Raw genomic sequence first — 25389 nt, forward strand, 5'->3', positions numbered from 1 at the left:
CATGTGATGAGTGTGCGGCCGTGTGAGGTGTGTGAGTGTGCACAGCTGTGTGGTGAGTGTGCACAGGCTGGTGATGTGTGTTTGTGAGTGTGTGCTGCAGTGTGAGTGGTGCTAGGGCTCCACGAGTGTGAGTGGACGTGTTCAAATGCACTCTGCCATGTGTAATGCAAGTGTCTCTGCATGTCTCCATGCATGAGTGTGTACAAATGTCAGTGAGTGTGAATGTGGGGTGTGTGCAGCAGTGTGCAAGGTGTGCATATGACAGTGTGTGCAGCAATGTGGGGGAGTGTGTGTTGCACTGTTGTCAGGAGCATGCGTGGCAATGGGGGGAGCAGGTGTGACAGTGCGGGGGGGAGCATGCATGGCAGTGGGGGGGAGCGTGCATGGTGGGGGGCAATGTGCATGGCATTGTGGGGGCAGCGTGTGTGGCAGGAGGCAGTGTACTTGGCAGTGCAGGGGAAACGTGTGTGGCAGTGCGGGGCAGTGTGTGTGGCGGGGGCAGTGTGCGTGGCAGTGCGGGGCAGTGTGTGTGGCGGGGGCAGTGTGCGTGGCAGTGCGGGGACAGTGTGTTTGGCGGGGGCAGTGTGCGTGGCAGTGCGTGGTGGCAGCGTGCGTGGCGGGGAGCAGTGTGTGTGGCGGGGGGCAGTGTGTGTGGCAGTGCGGGGGCAGTGTGTGTGGCAGGGGGAGTGTGTGTGGCAGTTTGAGGATGCAGGTTTGTGCCAGACACAGGCAGGGCTTGTGACTGAGGCACTGGGCCCCGGACCCATCTCCAGGGGCTTGGCCCACCCACCCCCAGTGCCCAAATTGGTGGTGCTACAAGCTGGCATGACGCTGCTACCCCAGTGCCAGGAGCTGCCACCATGGAAACCCAGCAGAGTCCCCTGGACGCACACACACACACACAAAGATGCAACACATACACGCAGACATACACACTCGTGCAGGCACAAACACACGTGTGCACACACACATGCGCACACGTACATGCAGACACACTCATGCACGCACAAACACGTGCACACAGACACACACACACACTCGTGCACACACAAACACATGCACACAGACACACTCATGCACACACAAACACAGAAAGATGCACACATGCTGTGAGGGAGCAGGGACTGTCTGTGTGGGGGATGGGCGAGCCGGGGAGGACCTGAGCCTGTAACCTGAGCTAGGCACGGGGGGAGGGGAGGTCGACACCTTTGCCCGGGGAGCTGGACAAAGGCAGGGAGCCGGCTGGAGGGGGTGGAGTCAGTTTCGGTTTGGGGCTGGGGGGTGGGAGTTCAGGGAATCCTAGGCTGGGATCAAGCACCCTGAACCCCTGGAAGGACTCGATTGAGGGGTCCTGGTTGTGCCCACAAGCTCTGCTGTAGCCTGTGTTCCTGTTGTCCAATAAACCTTCTGTGTTACTGGCTGGCTGAGAGTCACTGAGAGTCCCAGGGAAGAGGGGTGCAGGGCCGGACTCCCCCACACTCCGTGACACATGCACACACAGCCACTCGCACACAAACACAGACACACTCGCACACTAATGCACACTCGTGCACACACAAACACAGAAAGATGCACACATGCACACAGACACTCACACACAAACACAGACACACTCGCACACTAATGCACACTCGTGCACACACAAACACAGAAAGATGCACACATGCACACAGACACTCACACACAAACACAGACACACTCGCACACTAATGCACACACAAACACAGAAAGATGCACACATGCACACAGACACTCGCACACAAACACAGACACACTCGCACACTAATGCACACTCGTGCACACACAAACACAGAAAGATGCACACACAGACACTCGCACACAAACAGACACTCGCACACTAATGCACACTCGTGCACACACAAACACAGAAAGATGCACACACAGACACTCGCCACACAGACACTCGCACACTAATGCACACTTGTGCACACACAAACACATGCACACAGAGACACTCACATACTCGTGCACACACACACTCGTGCACACAAACACATGCACACACAGACACTCGCACACAGAGACACACTCGTGCACACACTAACACATGCACACACAGACACTCGCATACTCGTGCACACACACACTCGTGCACACAAACACATGCACACACAGACACTCGCACACAGAGACACACTCGTGCACACAAACACATGCACACACAGACACTCACATACTCGTGCACACACACACTCGTGCACACAAACACATGCACACACAGAGGCTCGTGCATGGGGAATTGAGGGCTAAAAAGTCTCACTGCAGCTTATTTTACACCCCGTCCCCTGCCCTGTCTCACCCCCCCATCTCCTTCTGCCCACCCCCCGAAGCCTGCAGATAAGCGAGAAAGCCACGGAGCTGGGGGGGGGAGGGAGTGACCCTGGGGAGCACATGGCCAAGTGGGGAGCAGGGGCCCCAGCCCAGCTCCTTCCATCCCCGGCCCCCCGTGACTAGCACAGTCCCTTAAAGAAGAATGAAGGCCAGGTCCAGCTTGCTCTGGGGAAGGTCCATCACCATGGGAGTGTTGCTATGGGGACCATCCGTTGCCAGGGGCGGTGCCCATCCCCCGGGAGCATCCGTCACCTTGGGAGGTGTTGCTGTGGGGAACATCTAATGCTATGGGCCGTATCTGTTGCCATGGGCAGTGGCCATTGCTATGGGGAGCCTCTGTCGCCATGGAGAGCGGCCATCACCATGGGGAGTGTTGCTATGGGGAGCGGCCATCACCGTGGGGAGCATTGCCGTGGAGAATGGCCCTCACCATGGCTGAGTGGATGGGAGGGGAGCGATGCTGGGGGAGGCTTCCAGGGGGCAAAGTGGGGGGGCATAGCTCTTGGTCACAGACTCAGACCCTGGGGAGTGAGGCGGGGGCAGGGGCCTCATCCCCCAACTCTCACCGCCCCCCCCTCCCCCGAAGTCAAAGCAACTCAAACCAACTCCAGCCTAAGTCAGGTCTGTCCAGCCCAGCCCCGGGATCACCCCCAGCTGCCTGGGCAGGGTCCATTCCCCAGGGGCACCCCAGACCACATCCCCAAATCTTAGCTCCGGAGGGGGGTGGTCACCCCCCCACCCCCCCCACCGTGGCTTGACACTAATAATAATCATGATGATAGTAGCCCCCTGTTGTGTGCCCTGCCCCACGGCTCCGTGTCCCCCACATCCTGGTTCCCAGGGTCCTCCCCTGCCAGCTCTCCCATTCTGCAGGCCCTGACCCCCCAGCTCTCCCCCCAGCTCCCCAGACTCTGCCCCTCCAATCAATTCCTCAACCTCTGCAAACGCTCCACCACCGCAGATGCAACCCCGCGAAATTAGCCCAGCGCCGCCTGGCTCCGGGCCCGGCTCATTAAGGAGCCAGGCCGCGACGGCCGTGCGTGGAGCTGGCCGCGTCCCCGCTCCGGGAGAGTCCATTCCAGGACTGGCGCAGGAAGCAATGAGAGCTAAACAAGTCTATCGCTCTGTGTGAAGTGCCCCAATGGCTCTGACTAATATTTTCCTGAGCAGTGGCTCCAAGAGGAGGGGGAAGTGAGGGCATTTCCGGCCATTCTGGGTTTTTTTCCCCCGCCGTTATTAATAAGCACCCGCCCCGGCCCCCTGCCTCAGACCGACTGGCTGCCTCGTGCACCGGGGCGAGCCCGTGTACGATTTCAGGAGATACGGGGAGCAAGCGCGGATCCTTCTTGCTCCGAGAGCGCAGCCAGGGCCGGCTGAAGGAGAATCCCGGGGTGGCGAGTGCGGTATAGGGCATATGGCACACAGAGGAGCAGTCCTGATTCAATCTGCACCACACACACATCCCAGCCGAGATCGGGGCCCCATTGTGCCAGGTGCTGCATGGACCCTGAGCAATGTCAGGGGCCCCGTTGTGCTGGCAACAGATCCTGAGCAAGGCCAGGACCCCTCCCCCCATCGTGCTACAGACCCACAGTTGACCCTGCCTGAAGAACTCACAGTCTAATTCGATACAGGGTGGGAGGGGAAACTGAGACACCCAGAGGGGCCAGGACTTGCTCAAGGCTGGGCCTGGAACCCAGGCGTCCTGAGTCACAAACCAGCGCCCTCACCACTCAGCCACGCTGCCTCTCCCTGCAGCATGTAAGGTTTTACAGCCCCTAGCACCGCAGGGCCGTGTGACTGGCCGAGCCAGGCCCTGCACTCGGCAGGGCGGTAACGCAAGAGCGCTGCGACGCCGGAACCGAGCTGTTCCAAATCGGGTGGGAACTGGGGGGCAGCCAGACAAGCCTGGTCTCTGCTAACGTCCGGCTCGCGGAGACAGTGGCCCTGGGAGCTGCAGGCAGAGCAAACACTCTGCCCGCCCTGGTCTCAGCAGGTCATCGGCTCATGCTTCCATGCACCAGGCTAGTCACCCAGCTGGGCCCTGTGACCCCACTCTGGCCAGTCCCCTCTGGAACCCAGGAGTCCTGGCTCTCAGCCCCGCCCCCAACCACTAGATCCCACTCCCCTCCCAGAGCTGGGAATGGAAGGAACCCAGGAGTCCTGGCTCCCAGCCCCCTGCTCTAACCCTAGGCCCCACTCTCCTCCCAGAGCTGTGGGGGGTGGGGGAGAGGCTGGAGTCCTGCCTCCCCCCTTCAGAGGCTGCATGACCTCAGAGGGGGAGGGGTTGGGGCATTCCTGGGGGGGCTGTTTGCTCCTCTTCCGGAGCGTCAGGTATGGGCTGCTGTTGCAGCCAGGATCCTGGGGGGCTGGGCAGGTGGTTGGGGGCAATGCTATAAGGCAGGAACTGGAAGGGACGCAGAGGAAACCCGAGTTCAAGCCCCCCGCCCGGATGAATCGAGGCCGAGGGGAGGAAGCTCAGCCAGTGACTCAGAACGCACTGGGCCCACAATTGTTGGCAGCCCCCAGGACCGGGAGAAGCCCCCCCCCCCGCCACAGGAGGAGCCTGGGCGACCCGACGTCCCCCACCTCACACGCCCCCAGCTCACCCTGTGCACGGGTGCCAGGCAGCCAGGGCCAGGGGACGCTGAGATGCAGCCACCTCTGGGGTGGAGGGGGCAGCGAGAGCACAATGCCGCGAGCGACAGGGGCAAGGGGCTGCGGGTCGGGAGTGAGGGGCAGCGGTAGAGTTGTGTGTGGCTGGCTCAGCGGGGTGGGGAAGGGGACATGGGGCCTTTCCCCACGAGGGGGCGTGGCTCCCACCCAGTGAAATAGGGCGAATCGTCTTTCCTGGGTGAATTCTGAAGCATTTCCAATGAGCTTTGAGATCCCCAGCGGAGGAGCTGGGCCAGGTCCTTAGCATGGATTTAAATACGTGAATGCAGCTGGGTGCTGCCCCCTCTCCCAGCTTCCTGCAGGAAGCAACCCCCCGCCCAGCACTGGGGACCCAGGAGGGGCTGAGTTCTGCGCTCTGGGCAGGGAGGGGCACCGCTGGGAGCAGGGCTCGTCCCCCTGCTATGGGTGGGGAAATGGAGGCACAGGGACTAAGCGCAACATCAGGCTGCAAGTGAGTGGACAGAACCCAGGCGTCCTGAACCACCCTAATGGGGTTGGGGGGTGGAGGGGGGGGATAGAGGGCTCTGTAAAAAACTTTAATGTAAAATAGAAAATGAAACTCCCTGTTTTGCAGGGACTTCCCCAAAATGTCAGTTAGAGCCGCTGGGCGGAGGCAGGGCCCAGCCTGGCTCGGCTCTGCCCTGGCTTGTACCCCCTGAGCCTGCCTGTGCCCCCTCCTGCCCCCCCCGACACGCTCAGCGGGGGCATAGAGAGCACAGGAGATACCGGCTCCTGCTCCAGCGCCCAGCCCGGCCCGCAGCAGCAATGCTGGGAAAATCCGGCTCCGGCCCGGCAGCCCTGGGCTGGAGGATGCTCAGTGAGCGTGGCATCTGCGAGCGCTTCGCCCCCAAACTCCAACAAGCCTCTCCTGGGCATGTGCAGGCCGATTTCCCCACCAAGGCTCTTTAACTTGGCCTCATTGGGGCACATTGCCACAGGTCCAGCAAAAGGCACCTCCCTGATCCCAGGGTGACCTCCCCTGTCAAAGTGCAGAGCCCTGCTCCAACGCAGGGGGGCGCTAGAGCTTCTTAAATAAGGGGGGTTAGGAATTATTTTAACTGCGGCGCCACCACTGTATTGTTCCCTAGCTGGAACAGCTGAAACTTTCCAAAACAAACCCGTTCAGCCCGAGGCAAACCCCCGCCTGGAAAACACCAGGCCGAGGGCTTAAAGTCTGACGCTGTGGAATACAGGATCTTCTGATGGGAAAGGTCAGGGAACCTGTAGATAGATGTGTAGGAGGATGGCAAGCATGGACGGACAGATAGGTCAGTGTCTTCGTGTTTCGGGAAGCGGCTAGATAATGAGGATTATTGGGCGGGATTTCCAGACCCCCCAGTGCCATTTGGTACCTGATGCCCGAGGGGGAGGGGAGGTTGGACACCTCACTCCTGTTTGAGTCTCTTCTGCTATTTTTGTAACCCCCACCCGAGACTGGTGCCCCCTCAGAGCGGGCACCGCAGAGACAGAGTCCCTGCCCCCAAGGAGCTTACAGGATATGGTGACTGAGGAGAGGGGAAACTGAGGCACAGAACAGGGGCTATGACTTGCCCAGGTCCCAGAGGCAGGAATAGAACCCAGGAGTCCTGAGTCCCCGCCTGCTGCCGGACAGGTAGATTTCACCCCCACCCCCCATTCCTCCCCCGTGCAAGCGCCTTCTCCACTGCAGCTCCTGCTGCCGGCGGCGCCTCTCCCGCCCGCACTGGTGACAGCCCATCCCGGGAGGTCCCTGCAACCGCAGCCTGGGATTTAATTCCCAAACCATTGACCAGACTGTCCGCCCCCACCCCTCAACCTCTTGGCTTTTCCCGGGGACCCGATCCTGGATTTCGGGGCCTTTTGGCTCCCACTCGCAGATCCCTCTGGGGCGAGACGGGGCGCCCGGTGCCTTTAGGGAACCCCCAGATCGGGCCGGGCCTGGGGGGGGTCCCTTTCCCCAGATCCGAGGTTTGCAGCCGTGTCAGGAGCGAGCCGCCTCCCAGCTCCCCCCGTGAACGCTCCTGTTTGTGGGTTATGTTCCACCACTTCGGTTTCCTCTTGTTTTCATTCCAAGTCTCCCGTTAGGTTGCGTCTGACTCTGGGTTTCCTTATCAGCGCGGCACAGGCGGCCCTTTGCCGCTTATCTGCCAGCAGCAGCCACATCCCCAGTCCAACGAGCAGGAAACCTCTCGCTGGGGCGGGGGGGGGCGCGGCGGGGGGGGGTGGATCCGACTTCTTCAAATCTTAGTGGCCCCAGAGCGAGCGGTGGCGTGTGCGGGCGAGGGGGGCTGGCCAGTGAGATGGGGGGGCGCTGAGGCCGGGAAAGACGCTTCAGCCTATTTGACTCCAATCCGCCCCCCCCAAAAAATCCCCAAATTTTCACCCTAGCACCCGCCGAGGAGACGGAGACTCGCCCCCCAGACCATGGACCCTGCGCATGGTAGCCGGGAACGAGCATGTGGCCCGGTTGTGGGGTAAGGCGCGTCCCGGGGCGCCCGGCCCGGCTAGGGGCGCGCTCGCTTCTCGGGGCTCCCTCGTGCACCGTCCTGGGGCCCGGCCCCCGCACCCCCCCCCGGGGGGGCAGGCTCAGTGAGGGGGGGGTGTCGGGCACCTGCTCCCGGGGGAATTGGCTGGCGGGTGGGGAGGCTCGTTCGTGGAGGGAGGGGGCGAGATGGGGTGTTTTTGCCGAGGGCTGTTCGGGGGGGGGTTACCCGCGGGGCTGGTGCGGGGTTCTGCATTTCAGGGGGCAAGTTTGGGGCCGGTTCCTTTAGCTCCGACGGGAATCGCTTGAAGCCCGTGTCCCGAAGGGTGGAGAGGGGTGAAACACGGGACCTGTGGGGTTATTCAAACAACAACCCCCCAAATCCCCCATTGCACCGAGGGCCGCGAGCTCCCGGGGCCGCTTCCCCTTTTTCTCTGGTGAGTTGTTTGTTGTCAACTTGAGCAAAAACCCGAGGAAAGCGGGAGGTTTCCTGCGCCCCGAGCCAGGTTTGGGAAACCCGCCGCGGGTTCACGTTCGCTGCGATGTGTCCCGGGGGCAGCGGCCCCTCGGGGCCCCTCCAGCCGGCCCGGCCCGGGAATATTGGCCCCGAGCTCCGTGTGTTTCGGGGGCTGCTTGGCTGCAGCGCAGGGGTGAGTTTGGGGAACGGATGGTTGTTAGCACCTGCTCGGGAGAACCGGCTGAAGCGGCCCCGCGTCGGAAACCCGGCCAGGAGCAAAGGCTGAAACGCGGATTGTTCGGATCCTTTCCCCCGACGCGGGTTTGTTTCGAAACTCGAGACCGGGAAGGGAGCAGAACAGACGCTCCCGCGGGTGCGTGAATTTGCCGAGAAATTCCTCGCCCTTTTCATGGGGGTTAGTTCCGGTTCGTTCTGCTGCTGGATCCCGAGTCTGGGCACAATCCCGGCGCTTCCATTCGCAAATCCCCCTGTTTGTAACTTGCGCGGTTCAGAGAGGATCGTCGGGGGGGTCCTAGCCTGGGTCATTGTTCTCTCTCTCGCGGTACCCCCTGGCGCGGGGCTGGCCGCGTCCCTCGGACCCTCGGGTACATTCCCGGGGAAACGAATTAGCGAGGATCGAAATGTTTGTAACCATCGGCGTCGGGAGGCGCGAAGGTCCCGTCTGCGCTCCAAAGCGCTGCGGCTCTGCCTGCACGTGGGCATGGATTGCATGTGCGGGAGTATTGGATCTGCACCCTTATGAAACAGCTAAACGTGTTAGCTGCAGGGTGTGCACAGAGAGTGGTAATGCTAGATGCTATATACACACATGGCATGGACATGTGCATTGTATACAACGTGTCTATAGATTCATTCATGTCTAATAATGCTATAATCTATACACAGCTATACACCATAATATACATCTTAAACAAGATGTATATATGTTATTTGTGTATAATGATATCTCTCTACATAGATAATATACACACATATGACCTATACATATAATTAATATATATTATTATATATTATGTTAGTCTGTAATAATATGTATGAAACAGATATGCGTCTTATATAAATATTATATTTGTATTTATTTATATTTAGTATATTTCGTTTGAAATATTTTTGTGTCAATATGATAGATAGATAGATAGATAGATAGATAGATAGATAGATAGGGTGTATGGGGATAGATAGATAGAGGGAGTGTATGGGGAAAGAAAGAAAGAAAGAAAGAAAGAAAGAAAGAAAGAAAGAAAGAAAGAAAGAAAATAGATAGATAGATAGATAGATAGATAGATAGATAGATAGATGGAGGGGTATGGGGATAGATAGATAGATAGATAGATAGATAGATAGATAGATAGATAGATAGATAGAGGGAGGGGTATGGGGATAGATAGATAGATAGATAGATAGATAGATAGATAGATAGATAGATAGATAGATAGATAGGATTAAAGCACAGTTCCATTGAAATCAGTGGCAAAACTATCATATTGTCTATATAATATAACAGATTGTAAGATAATAATTCAATGTGGTTTTCTAGCTATATAGGGACAGGTCGCTACCTTTTCATAATGCCGTGATTCAAGGAGCTCTGAGGATACACTCTAGCTGAGGTTCTGCCTTATAAAATGTCTGTGTAGTTATAACATAAACACCGACACACACACACACACACACAAATTTCCTTCCAGTTTTTGTAATGAGCAACTCGCATTAGTCGGCAAGCTAAGGCAGGGCTCACATTTGTCCAAGGTCGCAGTCACTGTGTTGGGTCAGAGATCCATCCTGGGTGACTTTCTTCTTTCATTCAGCCCCCCTGCCCCTTGTGATCATGGCTGCAGAATCAGGGGGATTCGGTCTCTGCTGGGCCCAGAGGCGGATTTAACCAAAGTAACCAGAAACAATCCACCGGCAACCACCAGCTGCAATTGCTTCTGGAAACATTAGCGACTTGTATACTGTTTTTGTGGAAAATGAGCTCTTATTCTGGGTTTTGTTTGGTGGCGGGGGCGGTAAACAAATCGGGCTGGACGTTGCCTCAGATTGCGTCGATTTGGAAAGGCATTTTCAAAACCCATTTCCTCTATTTCGCTGCGTTTTCATCGCCGCGCCGCCCAGACAAAAGATGGTGTCAGCCACATGAAACGGAACATTGGTGGTTTTTTTTTTTCTTTTTCTCTCTTTTGCTGATTTCAGTCGCCTTCCCTTTGAGAAACACCATGAGGCCGGGGGATGCAACTAGAGAGGGAAATATGTCCTGGGGATTGGGTCAGGACCAATGTGCAGTGGAACTGCCTGGAAATAAACCCTTGGCAGGCCCTGCAAGTGCAGATCAGATGAGGAGCGGGTGTGGGGTTGTATTTTATCCTTCAGAAATCAATGTGATTTGTTCAGTGACTTGGCCTATTGGGGCTGAGGGTATGTATTAGGTGTATTGTGGTAGCACCTAGGGGCCCCAGGCCTGGCACGGGGCATCACAGGCTGTGAAATCTGGTCTCCCCCATGAAATCTGCTCTTTTGTGTCCTTTTACCCTATGCTACAGGCAGCATTTCTCAAGCTGGGGGTCCCGACCTAAAAGGGGGGTCACAAGGTTACTCGGGGGGAGGGTCACGGGATGCCATCCTTACTTCTGTGCTGCCTTCAGAGCTGGGTGGTGGGAGAGCGGCGGCTGATGGCCGGGAGCCCAGCTCTGAAGGCAGCGTCGCCGCCAGCAGCAGCACAGAAGTGAGGATGGCAATACCGCGCCCCCTCCTACTAGCCTTTTGGGTCAGGACCCCCGTTTGAGAAACGCCGACGTTGCATGTCTATATGTTGCCGTTTTGAAATACGTATTCCTGCTTCGTGACATTTCAGAGTTAACTCTCTGGCACCGTGAAATTCACGAGTTGTAAAATGCTGTGACCGCGAATTTTACAAAAAAATGGAGCGTGAATTTGGTAGGGCCTGTTTATTAGGCGTCGCGTGGTACTAGGCGCTGCCCAGTCTGGGCACAGGATTCAAACTGGCCACTGTGCCCCTTTGCCACCACATGGTTTGCGTGAGGTCGAAGGTGACGTGGGCCCCGACTTCAGGAAAGACGGAGACAAACAGGAGCGTCGTGAACGTGATCAAAGGTTTAGAAACCGGAGCTCTGAGGAAAAGCTAAAAACCTGGGGCCTGTTTAGTCCTGAGAAAAGTCGACTGAGCAGGGACCCGAGAACATCCTCAAATACGTTCCATGGGCGAGGACAGGCCCAACTGTTCTCCATGGCCACAGAAGTAGGACAAGACGCAATGGGCTTCATCTGCGGCAGGGGAGATGCAGCTCAGATATTAGGGAAAACTTTCTAGTTCTCGGGGGAGTTCGGCTCCAGACCAGGCGAGCGGGGGAGGCTGGGGGAGCCCCGTCAGGGAGGATTTTAAGAACTGGTTGGACGTGCACCTGGCAGAGATGGTCTAGGTTTGCCTTGTCCTGCCTCAGCGCAGGGGGGATGGACTCGGTGCGCTCTCGAGGGCTCGTCCAGCCCCGCGTTGCTGCGACTCTGTGAGCCTCAAATCTCTGCGCTAGGAGACAGAAGGGAGTGGAGCCAGGCAGCCCAGGGGCCTATTCAAGACTCCTGGGTTCTCTCCCCAGCTCCGGGAGAGCAGTGGGATCTACTGGTTAGAGCAGGGAGGGCTGGGAATCAGGACTCCTGGGTTCTAGCCCCAGCTCTGGGGGTGGGGTAGGGTCTAGGAGGGTAGATCTGGTGTGGGGAGCAGTGAAAATGATTAGGGGGCTGGAGCACATGACTTATGAGGAGAGGCTGAGGGAACTGGGCTGGTTTAGCCTGCAGAAGAGAAGAATGAGGGGGGATTTGATAGCTGCTTTCAACTACCTGAAGGGGGGTTCCAAAGAGGATGGAGCTCGGCTGTTCTCAGTGGTGGCAGATGACAGAACAAGGAGCAATGGTCTCAAGTTGCAGTGGGGGAGGTCTAGGTTGGATATTAAGAAAAACTATTTCACGAGGAGGGTGGTGAAGCACTGGGATGGGTTCCCTGGGGAGGTGGTGGAGTCTCCTTCCTTAGAGGTTTTTAAGGTCAGGCTGGACAAAGCCCTGGCTGGGATGATTTAGTTGGGTTTGGTCCTGCTTTGAGCAGGGGGTTGGACTAGATCCCTCCTGAGGTTCCTTCCAACCCTGATCTTCTGTGATTCTATGTCTCTGTCCCGGACTCACTGTGTGATACTAAGTTCCGTCCCCGCGCTGTGCCCAGGGTGTGCTGGGTTTGCCGCTGCTGACAAGGGTCTGTCACCTCCCTGGGCGGAAACAGGCTGAGACCCAGCAGATCCCTGGAGCCACCTGCTCCTCACTGATCAGACTCCATTCACCCCGACAGCCCAGAGGGGTGCGGCGGGGCTTCACTGGCCACTTCCTGGGGAAACCCAGGTGCCAGCAGGACTGGTACGAGAATGGTACCAGGAATCCCCGGTCTCTGTGCAAGGAGCCTGATAGGCCAGGATGGGGTCCCTGGAGGCGGCTTCCTCAGGGATAGTCACTCCAGGCTAGAACTGACCTTACTCTGAGAGTTAGCCCAGAAAAGGTACTAAAAGGTGCTCGGGTAGCGTCACTCCAGGGGGGTTCTGGGCACGCTTGGGTATAGTTATTCTAGGGGTACTGGCCACGCTCGGGTATAGTTACTACAGGGATATGCTGGGCACACTCAGGTGGAGTCACTCCGGGGGGGTGGGGCGGGTATTGACCAGACTTGAGTCACTCCAGGGAGATACTGAGCACGCTCAGGTAGAGTCACTCCAGGGAGTACTGGCCATACTCGGGTATAGTCACTCCAGGGGGGTACTGGGCATGCCCGGGTATAGTTACTACATAGGGATAATGGCCACGCTCGGGTAGCGTCACTCCAGGGGGGTTCTGGGCACGCTTGGGTATAGTTATTCTAGGGGTACTGGCCACGCTCGGGTATAGTTACTCCAGGGATACTGGGAACACTCAGGTGGAGTCACTCCGGGGGGGGGGGGGCGGGTATTGACCAGACTCGAGTCACTCCAGGGAGATACTGAGCACGCTCAGGTAGAATCACTCCAGGGGGTTACTGGGCATGCTTGGGTAGAGTTACTCCAGGGAGTACTGGCCATACTCGGGTAGAGTTACTCCAGGGGGGTACTGGGCATGCTCAGGGGGAGTCACTCCAGGGAGGTACTGGCCATGCCCGGGTATAGTTACTATATAGGGATAATGGCCACGCTCGGGTAGCGTCACTCCAGGGGTTCTGGGCACGCTTGGATATAGTTATTCTAGGGGTACTGGTCATGCTCAGGTATAGTTACTCCAGGTAGTACTGGCCATACTTGGGTAGTCACTCCAGGGCAGTACCGAGCACGCTCGGGTACAGTCACTCCTGGGGGTACCGGGCACGCTCGGGTACAGTCACTCCTGGGGGTACCGGGCACGCTCGGGTACAGTCACTCCTGGGGGTACTGGCCCCATTCAGGTACAGTCACTCCAGGGGGTACCGGGCACGCTCGGGTACAGTCACTCCTGGGGGTACCGGGCACGCTCGGGTACAGTCACTCCTGGGGGTACTGGCCCATTTGGGTACAGTCACTCCTGGGGGTACCGGGCACACTCGGGTACAGTCACGCCTGGCTGTTTTCCTGGGCTTCTGCTGTGGTGGCTGTTGTGGGGCAGTGGTGTCTGGAGTAGATTAATCCCTGTACAGTATGTGGGTATGTGGGTGGGTGGGTGTGTTTGTGGCTGTGCCACATTAGAACGGTTACATGGGGTCAGACCAATGGTCCATCTAGCCCATTCTCCTGTCGTCCGACAGTGGCCAGTGCCAGGTGCTTTAGAGGGAGTGGACAGAACAGGACAATTATGGAGTGATCTAGCCCCTGTCACCCAGTCCCAACTTCTGGCCATCAGTGGCCAGGGACACCCAGAGCATCTTCACTGGTAGCCACTGATGGATCGATCCCCCATGAACATATCTCATGCTTTTTTTGAACCCAGTTATACTTTTGGGCTTCACAACATCCTCTGGCAAGGAGTTCCACAGGTTAACTGTGCGTTGTGTGACGAAATCCTGCTTTATCCTTGTTTTAAACCTGCTGCCGATTCATGTCATTGGGGTGACCCTTGTGTTAGGTGAAGGGGTAAATAGCCCTTCCTTAGTCACCTCCTCCACACTGGTCACACTGGTCATATCCCCCTAGTCATCTCTTGTCTAAGATTAACAGTTCCGGGCTTTTTAATCTCTCCTCATACAGAAGCTGTTTCAGCCTCTTAATCATGTTTGTTGCCCTTCTCTGTAGTTTTTCCAGTGCTAACATATCTTGATTGAGATAGGCCAGCCAGATCTGCACACAGTGTTCAAGAGGAGGGCGGACCCTGGATTTATATAGAGGCATTATGGTTCTTATTCCTAACATTGTTCTTTTGGTTGGTTGGTCGGTCGGTCGGTCGGTTTTTTGGACTGCCCTGCACATCGAGCGGCTGTTTTCGGAGAACTATCCACGGTGACTCCAAACTCTCCTTCTTGAGCGGTAACAGCTCATTGAGACCCGTCCGTTTGTGTGGCTGATTGGGATTATCTTTCGCGATGTGTCACATTTCACTTATCAACACCGAATGGCGTCCGCCATTCTGTCGCCCCGTCACCCAGTTCGGAGAGCTCCTTTTGGGACTTAACTCCCTGGAGTAATTTTGTATCATCGGCAAGCGTCGCCACCTTAGCCCATGACAGCTGACTTTGCTTAAGAGCCTTTGGTGAGGGACCTTGTCAAAGGCTTTCTGAAAGTCCAAGTACAGTATATCCACTGGATCACCCGTGTCCACATGTTTGTTGAGCCCATCAAATAATTCTAGTAGATTAGTGAGGCGTGATTTTTCCTTTACAAAAGCCACGTTGATTCTTCTGCAACAAACTGTGCTCATCTGTGTCTGATAATTCTGTTCTTTACTATAGTTTCAACCAATTTGCCTGGTACTGACGTTAGGCTCGCCAGCCTGTAATTGCCAGGTTCACCTCTGGAGCCTTTTTAAAAAGTCGTCATCACATCAGCAATCCACTGGTCATCTGGTCCAGAGTCCGATTTAAGTGATGGGTGACAGACCATGGTTAGTAGTTCTGCAGTTTCAGATGTACATGTACCCCGTGTGTGTTCCACCCATGCTGGGTTCGGCCCATTTGCAGGGCCAAATGGTGGGACCAGGTTCCCTGGAGTGGCTGTCAGATGGCCGGTGTAACAACTCAGCTGGGTTGGGCATCTCGTTGGTGTGGCCGACTCGAGGCCGTATTTACGGCCGTCTCCAGCAAGGCGGCTGGTCTCGTGGTGGCCACCAGGACAAACCGCATCTAGACAAATGTGAAAGCACCTCAGGGGGACCCCGGCAGCTGGGAAGCACCAGCCCACGACCCAGCCCGGTAGCAGCAGATTTGTGATGTTGTTGTTCACTGATTGGGAGCTGGGCGTGAGCCGCGTGAAGCCGGGCTGCAGCGGCCTGCGGTCGGCTTGGGCGGGGTTGGCCATGCACCAAGTACCCGCGTGTGCAGGGCCGTGCACTGCCTTGACCTCACGGCTGTGCAGTGACTGGCTGTTTGCTGAGCTCCATGCGCAGCTCCAGACACCATCAGGTTCAGGCGCGTGTTTGTGTCTGTGCAGTGTGTGTGTGTGATGGTACGTGAGCAATGGGTGTGTCTGTGCACTGGATGTGTGTGTGTTTGTGTCTGTGCAGTGTGTGTGTGTGATGGTACGTGAGCAATGGGTGGGTCTGTGCACTGGGTGTGTGTGTGTGTGTCTGTGCAGTGTGTGTGTGTGTGTGTGTGATGGTACGTGAGCAATGGGTGTGTCTGTGCACTGGGGAGGTGTGTGTGTGTGTGTCTGTGCAGTGTGTGTGTGTGTGTGTGATGGTACTAGAGCAATGGGTGTGTCTGTGAGCTGGGGATGTGTGTGTGTGTGTGTCTGTGCAGTGTGTGTGTGTGTGTGTGTGTGATGGTACGTGAGCAATGGGTGTGTCTGTGCACTGGGGATGTGTGTGTGTGTGTGTCTGTGCAGTGTGTGTGTGTCTGTGTGTGATGGTACGTGAGCAATGGGTGTGTCTGTGCACTGGGGATGTGTGTGTGTTTGTGTCTGTGCAGTGTGTGTGTGTGTGTGTGATGGTATGTGAGCAATGGGTGTGTCTGTGCACTGGGTGTGTGTGTGTGTGTGTCTGTGCAGTGTGTGTGTGTGTGTGTGTGATGGTACGTGAGCAATGGGTGTGTCTGTGCACTGGGTATGTGTGTGTGTGTGTGTGTGTCTGTGCAGTGTGTGTGTGTGTGTGTGTGTGTGATGGTACGTGAGCAATGGGTGTGTCTGTGCACTGGGGAGGTGTGTGTGTGTGTGTGTCTGTGCAGTGTGTGTGTGTGTGTGTGTGATGGTAAGTGAGCACTGGGTGTGTCTGTGCAGGGGGTATGTGTGTGTGTGTGTGTGTCTGTGCAGTGTGTGTGTGTGTGTGTGTGATGGTACGTGAGCAATGGGTGTGTCTGTGCACTGGGGAGGTGTGTGTGTGTGTGTCTGTGCAGTGTGTGTGTGTGTGTGTGCGATGGTACGTGAGCAATGGGTGGGTCTGTGCACTGGGTATGTGTGTGTGTGTGTGTCTGTGCAGTGTGTGTGTGTGTGTGTGTGTGTGTGATGGTACGTGAGCAATGGGTGTGTCTGTGCACTGGGGATGTGTGTCTGGCCCCTGTCAATGGGGGTAGGCAGGTGGGCGCTGGATGGGCCCTTCCCTGCCCCCCCGAGGAAAGTCGCTGCAATGTTAGTTAAGAGTCAATAGAAAAATGCCCAGTGCTGTACACACACCCCGCCTGACACACACACACACACACCCCACCTCGGACACACACATACACACACCCAGCCTGACACACACACACACACACTCTGCCTCGGACACACACACACACACACACAACCTCAGACATATACCCCATGCACCTGCACACACTCCATCACAGAAACACACACACACCAGCTCGGGACACACACGCACACACACTCAGACACACTCACACTCCCTTGGGGGCCCGGGCTCCCTCCATGTCTGTCTCTGCGGCTCAGACGTTTGCCGCAGCCGGGCCAGCGCCGCGGCCATTTCCCCGCGCCTGGCACAGCTGATCTCGGCCGGGGTCTGTGCAGCGCCGGGCACCAGGGGGCTTTGATCGCTACCATCCACCAAACGCCTTTGCCCGGCAGCGACGTTCCTGGCGGAGACTCCAGACGCGATGTCGGTTTCTGAGCCGGAGCAATCAGCCCTGCCCCGATAACGCTCCGGTCAGTGGAAACCCGGCCGAGGAGCCGCTTTGCCTTCGCCAGCAGCGCGGGTCCCCGTCTTCCAGGTCCCTCCCCTGGGAGCCGGAAACTGGGCGCGGGCAGGTCACTGGGTCCGCGGGGTAGAGCCTGCCCCCCCCAGTAACCCCGGAGTGAACAATCCCCCCCAGTAACCCCGGTGTGACCGGCCCCGCCCCCCCGTAACCCCGGTGTGACCGACCCCCCAGTAACCCCGGAGTGAACAATCCCCCCCAGTAACCCCGGTGTGACCGGCCCCGCCCCCCCGTAACCCCGGTGTGACCGACCCCCCAGTAACCCCGGAGTGACCTACCCCGCCCCCCAGTAACCCCGGTGTGACCGACCCCCCCGTAACCCCAGTGTGACCGCCCCCCCCCACCAGTAACCCCGGTGTGACCGGCCCCACCCACCAGTAACCCCGGTGTGACCGGCCCCCCCCCCAGTAACCCCGGTGTGACCGACCCCCCGTAACCCCAGTGTGACCGGCCCCACCCCCCAGTAACCCCCGGTGTGACCGACCCCGCCCCCCAGTAACCCCGGTGTGACCGACCCCCCAGTAACCCCCGGTGTGACCGACCCCCCCGTAACCCCGGGTGTGACCGACCCCCCCCCGTAACCCCCGGTGTGACCGACCCCCCAGTAACCCCCGGTGTGACCGACCCCGCCCCCCCGTAACTCCGGTGTGACCGACCCCCCGTAAGCCCGGTGTGACCGACCCCGCCCCCCCCGTAACTCCGGTGTGACCGACCCCCCAGTAACCCCCGGTGTGACCGACCCCCCCGTAACCCCGGGTGTGACCGGCCCCGCCCCCCCCCGTAACCCCGGGTGTGACCGGCCCCGCCCCCCCGTAACCCCCGGTGTGACCGACCCCCCGTAACCCCGGGTGTGACCGACCCCGCCCCCCCCGTAACCCCCGGTGTGACCGACCCCGCCCCCCCGTAACTCCGGTGTGACCGACCCCGCCCCCCCGTAAGCCTGGGTGTGAACGACCCCCACTCCCAGTAACCCCGGGTGTGACCGACCCCCCCGCATTGGTGCCGCGTGCGGAGACGCCAAATTCAGTCTGAAGCCGGGGCCCGGGCTCCCCCTTCCCCAAAACCGGCTCCGTGACCCCGGCGCCACAGGCGGGCTGGAGCCGCGGCTCGCACAGGCCTTGTCTACACGAGCCAGCCGGGGCGATGTCAGCGGAGCGCCGGCAGGTGCGGCTGGCGGGTTACATCCAGCCGGGGACTCAGGGCGCCTCGGTCCCAGGCTCGGGGGGGGGGGTGTAAAAATCCGTCATTGGCCCAACAGAGAGAGACCCGCGAGTTCCCCGCCCCGCCCCGCCGCTTGACTAAAGGGTGAATGTAAACGGGGTTTGTCACCCGGCCGAGGAGGCGCCAGGAGACACTTTTCACCCAACCGGGTTCTGAGCTTTGCCAAAGGAAGCGGCTCAGGTGGAGCCACCCCTGGACCGTGTTGTTCGGTTCGGTTTGAAAAAGGGGGGAGGCAGCTGACAATCGAAGCGAAACGCTTTGATCAGCCAGAAACCAGTTTGATTCTGGCTCCCGGATTCATGACACGTGATTTTTCTTTGCCAGAGAACCACGAACATCTATCACGTGCTCAGTTCCGGGGCGCGGGGGTCCGGCTCAGAGCTGGGTAGATCAGGTTTAGCACTTGCCAGTCGGCTTGAACCAAACCAACATATAGGAAGTGGAGCCGTTCACACTGCATTTAGCACCAGTGTATCTAATCCGGTTTAAAGGGCTGGGTTGCAGATGTGTGGATAGAAGAGGCTACAGGCTTTCAATCCAGCTGCTGAACGGAGCAGCCCACGCCCCCATCGCTCCGGGAGTCTCGGGGCCTGGTGGCCAGGGACCGTGCCTCAGTTTCCCTGTCTTCAAAAACATGGTGTGATCCGGAGCCGCGTGGAGGGGGAGGAGGGATACCGGCCTGGACAGGCCCACGGGTCTCCTCCAGGCTATCAGGGACTGGGGTGGGGGGATACCGGGCTGGGGGGTTCAGGGAGGGGCCAGGAACCAGGGCCCCCGCCTCGGTCTCACCCCACCTGTGTCGTCCCCGCAGATGAGTCCTGGCCGCAGCCGGAGGCGCCGCGCCGCGCCTGGAAGATGATGGAGAAGCTGAGGACTCCCCCGCCCCCCTGCAGCCCCCTGCCCCCCCCGTCACCCCCTTCCAGCCACTCGCCCGCTAGCCACTCCCCAGCCCCCCCGCCCCCTACCCCGCCCCTGGCCCCCAAGGGGAGCCCGCCCCCCCCAGCCCCTGCCCCGCTGCCCCCCGACGTCCCCGTCATCAGCCTGGGTCACAGCAAGCGCCCGCCCCCCCGCGACGTGCCCACCACCGAGCTGACGGCCCTGCACCCCATCCCCTCCCTGGTGCAGCTCTCAGCCCCGCCCCCTGCGCCCCCCCCGGCCGCCCTGCCGCTCCTGCCCCCGCAGTACCACCCCCACCCCTTCCTCAACAGGTCAGTGCTGGGGGCGCTGGGGCGGGGGGGCTGGTTGGGCTTTTTGGGGGGGTGAGATGTCTCAGGGCTGATAATACCCCACCCCCCACACAGGGGGCCCGAGGGGGTAACCCCTCCCCCGCAGCACCCCAAGAACGGACCCTCGCTCCCGCTCCTGCCCTGCCCCCAGCCCCTGACTCAGACCCAGGGCTGGGGATGGGGCAGATTTAGGGGTCTGTGACCTCCCCCCCCGTCATGGCTTTAATGTGCCATGGTGGGGGTGTCAGGGCGGGGCTGATTGACAGGGGCGGGGCTGCATGGTGACTCCGCCCCCTACCCCGCCTCCCCCCGTTGGGTGCCATGTGCCCCCCTGGCCCGGCCCCTCACCCCATGTCTCTGCCCCTCTCCTCAGCGTCTACATTGGCACCTCCGGCTCCCTCAGCCTCTTCCCCAGCAGCCGCCTCAAGCGCCGACCCAGCCACCTGGAGCACGAGCTCATGGATGGTGAGTGCCTCCCCCTCCCCCTCGCGGGGAGCAGGGGCGAGAACCCAGGCGTCCGGCTTCCAGCTCCCCCACCCCCCCAACCACTAGCTCCTGTCCCACTGCCCGCCCAGAGCAGGGGAGAGAACCCAGGCGTCCGGCTCCCAGCCCCCCTGCTCTAATCACTAGACTTCCCGCCCCGCCCAGAGCAGGGGCGAGAACCCAGGCGTCCGGCTCCCAGCCCCCATGCTGGGCAGGGCCCTGCTGATGCCACACACGAAAAGCCCAGCTCAGCCTCACCATGGAAACACGGGTCCAGTGTCCCCAGACACCCTGGTTTAAACTCGAGTGTGGTGTTACGTGTGGCTGTTACACAGCCCCTGGCCCCACCCCAGAGGTGGCTGCCTCTCACTATTGGGCCAGGGTCCCTGTATAAACAGCCCCCCTGCCCCACCCCAGAGGTGGCTGCCTCTCACTATTGGGCCAGGGTCCCTGTATAAACAGCCCCCCTGCCCCACCCCAGAGGTGGCTGCATCTCGCTACCGGGCTGGGGGTCCCTGGATAAACAGCCCCCCCCCAGAGGTGGCTGCGTCTCGCTGCAGGGCCGGGGTCCCTGGATAACCCCCCCCCCAGAGGTGGCTGGATCTCGCTGCCGGGCCAGGGCCATGTATTAACCTCCCCCCCAGAGGTGGCTGCATCTCGCTGCCGGGCCGGGGTCCCTGTATTAACCCCCCCCCAGAGGTGGCTGCATCTCGCTGCCGGCCGGGGTCCCTGGATACCCCCCCCCAGAGGTGGCTGCATCTCGCTGCCGGGCCGGGGTCCCTGTATTAACCCCCCCACCAGAGGTGGCTGCATCTCGCTGCCGGGCCAGGGTCCCTGGATAACCCCCCCCAGAGGTGGCTGCATCTCGCTGCCGGGCCGGGGTCCCTGGATACCCCCCCCCCCGAGGTGGCTGCATCTCGCTGCCGGGCCGGGGGTCCCTGGATACCCCCCCCCCAGAGGTGGCTGCATCTCGCTGCGGGGCCGGGGGTCCCTGTATTAACCCCCCCCCCCGAGGTGGCTGCATCTCGCTGCCGGGCTGGGGGTCCCTGGATAACCCCCCCTCCCAGAGGTGGCTGCATCTCGCTGCCGGGCTGGGGGTCCCTGGATACCCACCCCCAGAGGTGGCTGCATCTCGCTGCCGGGCCGAGGTCCTTGTATTAACCCCCCCCCCAGAGGTGGCTGGATCTGGGGCCGGGGGTCCCTGTATTAACCCCTCCCCAGAGGTGGCTGCATCTCGCTGCCGGGCCGGGGGTCCCTGTATTAACCCCTCCCCAGAGGTGGCTGCATCTCGCTGCCGGGCCGTGGTCCCTGTATTAACCCCTCCCCAGAGGTGGCTGCATCTCGCTGCCGGGCCGGGGGTCCCTGTATTACCCCCTCCCCAGAGGTGGCTGCATCTCGCTGCCGGGCCGGGGTCCCTGGATACCCCCCCCCCAGAGGTGGCTGGATCTGGGGCCGGGGTCCCTGGATACCCCCCCCCCAGAGGTGGCTGGATCTGGGGCCGGGGTCCCTGGATACCCCCCCCCAGAGGTGGCTGGATCTGGGGCCGGGGTCCCTGGATACCCCCCCAGAGGTGGCTGGATCTGGGGCCGGGGTCCCTGTATTAACCCCTCCCCAGAGGTGGCTGCATCTCGCTGCCGGGCCGAGGTCGCTGTATTAACCCCCCCCCCCAGGTGGCTGGATCTGGGGCCGGGGTCCCTGGATACCCCCCCCAGAGGTGGCTGGATCTGGGGCCGGGGTCCCTGGATACCCCCCCCAGAGGTGGCTGGATCTGGGGCCGGGGTCCCTGGATACCCCCCCCCAGAGGTGGCTGGATCTGGGGCCGGGGTCCCTGGATACCCCCCCCAGAGGTGGCTGGATCTGGGGCCGGGGTCCCTGGATACCCCCCCCCAGAGGTGGCTGGATCTGGGGCCGGGGTCCCTGGATACCCCCCCCCCACGAGGTGGCTGCATCTCGCTGCCGGGCCGGGGGTCCCTGGATACCCCCCCCCCCAGAGGTGGCTGCATCTCGCTGCGGGGCCGGGGGTCCCTGTATTAACCCCCCCCCCCCCGAGGTGGCTGCATCTCGCTGCCGGGCTGGGGGTCCCTGGATAACCCCCCCTCCCAGAGGTGGCTGCATCTCGCTGCCGGGCTGGGGGTCCCTGGATACCCACCCCCAGAGGTGGCTGCATCTCGCTGCCGGGCCGAGGTCCTTGTATTAACCCCCCCCCCAGAGGTGGCTGGATCTGGGGCCGGGGGTCCCTGTATTAACCCCTCCCCAGAGGTGGCTGCATCTCGCTGCCGGGCCGGGGGTCCCTGTATTAACCCCTCCCCAGAGGTGGCTGCATCTCGCTGCCGGGCCGTGGTCCCTGTATTAACCCCCCCCCCAGAGGTGGCTGCATCTCGCTGCCGGGCCGGGGGTCCCTGGATACCCCCCCCCAGAGGTGGCTGGATCTGGGGCCGGGGTCCCTGTATTAACCCCTCCCCAGAGGTGGCTGCATCTCGCTGCCGGGCCGGGGGTCCCTGTATTAACCCCTCCCCAGAGGTGGCTGCATCTCGCTGCCGGGCCGTGGTCCCTGTATTAACCCCCCCACCAGAGGTGGCTGCATCTCGCTGCCGGGCCGGGGGTCCCTGGATACCCCCCCCCAGAGGTGGCTGCATCTCGCTGCCGGGCCGAGGTCCCTGTATTAACCCCCCCCCCCAGGTGGCTGGATCTGGGGCCGGGGTCCCTGGATACCCCCCCCAGAGGTGGCTGGATCTGGGGCCGGGGTCCCTGGATACCCCCCCCAGAGGTGGCTGGATCGGGGGGCGGGGGCCGTGTATACCCCCCCCCCGAGGTGGCTGGATCTGGGGCCGGGGTCCCTGGATACCCCCCCCAGAGGTGGCTGGATCTGGGGCCGGGGTCCCTGGATACCCCCCCCCCAGAGGTGGCTGGATCTGGGGCCGGGGTCCCTGTATTACCCCCCCCCCCCAGAGGTGGCTGGATCTGGGGCCGGGGTCCCTGGATACCCCCCCAGAGGTGGCTGCCTCTCAGCGCCGCTCGCTCCCCCCGCAGGGCACCAGCCCCACAAGGTCGCCCGCCGCGTGTTCACCAACAGCCGGGAGCGCTGGCGGCAGCAGAACGTGAACGGGGCCTTCGCCGAGCTGCGGAAGCTGATCCCGACCCACCCCCCGGACAAGAAACTGAGCAAGAACGAGATCCTGCGCCTGGCCATGAAATACATCAACTTCCTGGGGCAGCTGCTGCGGGACCAGGCCTCGGCCCCGGCCCCGGGCCCCGAGCCCGCCTCGCCCCCCCGGCCCGGCCCCGGCCCCGGCCCCGAGCCGCCCGCCCCCCGCCCCATCAAGCGGGAGCGCCGGACTCTGCTGGGGGCCGCGGCCGCGGGGGAGGCCCGGTGATGATCGCCCCCCCCCGGATTTGGGGGGTGACTCTGGACTGGGAGGGGGGCGGCCCCCCCACATTGCAAGGGGGGGCTCCGGGCTCCGCCCGCCCCCCCGTGCGGAAGGGGGCTGGGACCTTGGCCGAGCCGCCGCTGTGATGAAGTTCGTCCGGTCTCAGCTGCTCCTGGCCCCCGAGGAGCCGTGTCGGCGCTGGATGGGAAATGGGGGGGGGCTGAGCTGAAGGGGGGAGCGCCAGAGCCCCCCCCACACATGCCCCCCATTGGCAAAGAGCCCCCCCCCGAAGTGGACTGGTCTGTGTTTTAACCCCTTGGGGGTGGGGCTAAGCCCAGGAGCGAGCAGCGCTGGGGTGAGAGACCCCCCCCCGGGACTCTGGGCTGCCCCCCCGCCCCGTGTCTGGGGGGGTCCCGCCCTGCGCTGGGGGAGGGGAGCCGGGAGGCTTTTAATTTAACCCTGTCGGGGCTGTAGCCACGCGGCCCGCGAAAGAAACACGAAGTGCGAACAGCAGAGCCTGAGCCTGGTTCCTGGGCGCGGGGGGGGCGCTGGAGAGACTGAAGTCAGGGCGAGGGGACACGGGGGGGCGGGGTGTGGGGGAGGGGAGCCATGGGGCAGAGGTTGGGGGGGTCCTGGAAGACCGTTGGGGGGACGGTGCACAAGGGGGGGAGCCTGGGGGGGGTCTTAGCACCTGGACACACACATGGACTGGCACCATTGGGGGACCCCCCCCGGAATTTGAATCCAGGGCCAGTGGGTGGGGGGAGGGCAGAGGTTGGGGGCGGGGCACAGGTGCTGGGAGGTCCGGGGACAGGGGTGACTCAGCAATGGGGAGCCCCCCCCCAGCCAAGACCCCCCCTCGTCCAAGCAAAGTGGGGGGGAGGGGCGATGCCCATGAAGATTCCCGCGGAGCCCAGCACCGCCCGAGAAGATGCGGGGGGGGGGATTCCAGGCTTCCGCCCCCCCCCCAGGAGCTCGCTGTGCGGGGCGGGGAGGGGCGCACACAGGTATTCGGAGTCCTGGTGGTTTCCCTGAACCCCCAAACTAGGGTGACCAGATGTCCGGATTTTATAGCCGCTGTCTCCATTTTGGGGTCTTTCTTATATAGGCTCCTATGACCCCCCAGCCCTCCCCGTTCTGATTCTTCACACTGGCTGTCCGGTCACCCCCCCCCCCACCAACCCACTGAGAACAGCTCAGCCCCCAGGTTCTGCCCCGGCGGGCAGGGGGGAAGGAGACCAGGCTGGAAGTGCAGAGCTGGGGGGAGCCCGGGGCTGGGCTAGCAGGGGCTGCGGGTCGGGAGTGAGGGGCACCGGCAGAGCTGGGGGGAGCCCGGGGCTGGGCTAGCAGGGGCTGCGGGTCGGGAGTGAGGGGCACCGGCAGAGCTGGGGGGAGCCCGGGGCTGGGCTAGCAGGGGCTGCGGGTCGGGAGTGAGGGGCACCGGCAGAGCTGGGGGGGGCAGGGCTGGGCTAGCAGGGGCTGTGGGGTGGGAGTGAGGGGCACCGGCAGAGCTGGGGGGAGCCCGGGGCTGGGCTAGCAGGGGCTGCAGGTCGGGAGTGAGGGGCACCAGCAGAGCTGGGGGGAGCCCAGGGCCGGGCTAGCAGGGGGCTGCAGGTCCGGAGTGAGGGGCACCGGCAGAGCTGGGGGGGGCAGGGCTGGGCTAGCAGGGGCTGCAGGTCGGGAGTGAGGGGCACCGGCAGAGCTGGCCCGGGGGGCAGGGCTGGGCTAGTAGGGGCTGCGGGGCGGGAGTGAGGGGCACCGGCAGAGCTGGGGGGGGCAGGGCTGGGCTAGCA

General features: G+C 61.2%; 1 protein-coding gene across 3 annotated transcripts; it reads left to right on the forward strand.

Moving 5' to 3' along the window:
- Positions 1 to 6279: 6279 nt before the first annotated feature.
- On the forward strand, positions 6280 to 24103 carry LYL1 (LYL1 basic helix-loop-helix family member). 3 transcript variants are annotated; one of them, XM_044994922.1, is made up of 5 exons: positions 6280 to 6296; positions 14905 to 15056; positions 19331 to 19727; positions 20119 to 20210; positions 23259 to 24103. In XM_044994922.1, the coding sequence occupies exons 3-5, from the start codon at positions 19375 to 19377 to the stop codon at positions 23600 to 23602; spliced, it is 789 nt and encodes a 262-aa protein (XP_044850857.1). In that variant the 5' UTR covers positions 6280 to 6296; positions 14905 to 15056; positions 19331 to 19374; the 3' UTR covers positions 23603 to 24103. The 3 variants fall into 3 exon arrangements, with proteins under 3 accessions (XP_044850857.1, XP_044850856.1, XP_044850855.1); XM_044994921.1 differs by lacking the exon at positions 6280 to 6296 and adding an exon at positions 7267 to 7481; XM_044994920.1 differs by lacking the exons at positions 6280 to 6296; positions 14905 to 15056 and adding an exon at positions 7267 to 7481.
- Positions 24104 to 25389: the final 1286 nt, after the last annotated feature.

The sequence above is a fragment of the Mauremys mutica genome, chromosome 20, assembly GCF_020497125.1.
Source record: "Mauremys mutica isolate MM-2020 ecotype Southern chromosome 20, ASM2049712v1, whole genome shotgun sequence".
NCBI lineage: Eukaryota > Metazoa > Chordata > Testudines > Geoemydidae > Mauremys > Mauremys mutica.

Excerpts from the sequence above, each read along its gene's own strand:
- LYL1 (XM_044994920.1), top strand. The coding sequence starts at position 7,445 with ATGGTAGCCGGGAACGAGCATGTGGCCCGGTTGTGGG. Across the intron at positions 19,728-20,118 it reads CCCCACCCCTTCCTCAACAG|CGTCTACATTGGCACCTCCG; the intron begins GTCAGTGCTGGG and ends CCCTCTCCTCAG. Across the intron at positions 20,211-23,258 it reads GGAGCACGAGCTCATGGATG|GGCACCAGCCCCACAAGGTC; the intron begins GTGAGTGCCTCC and ends CTCCCCCCGCAG.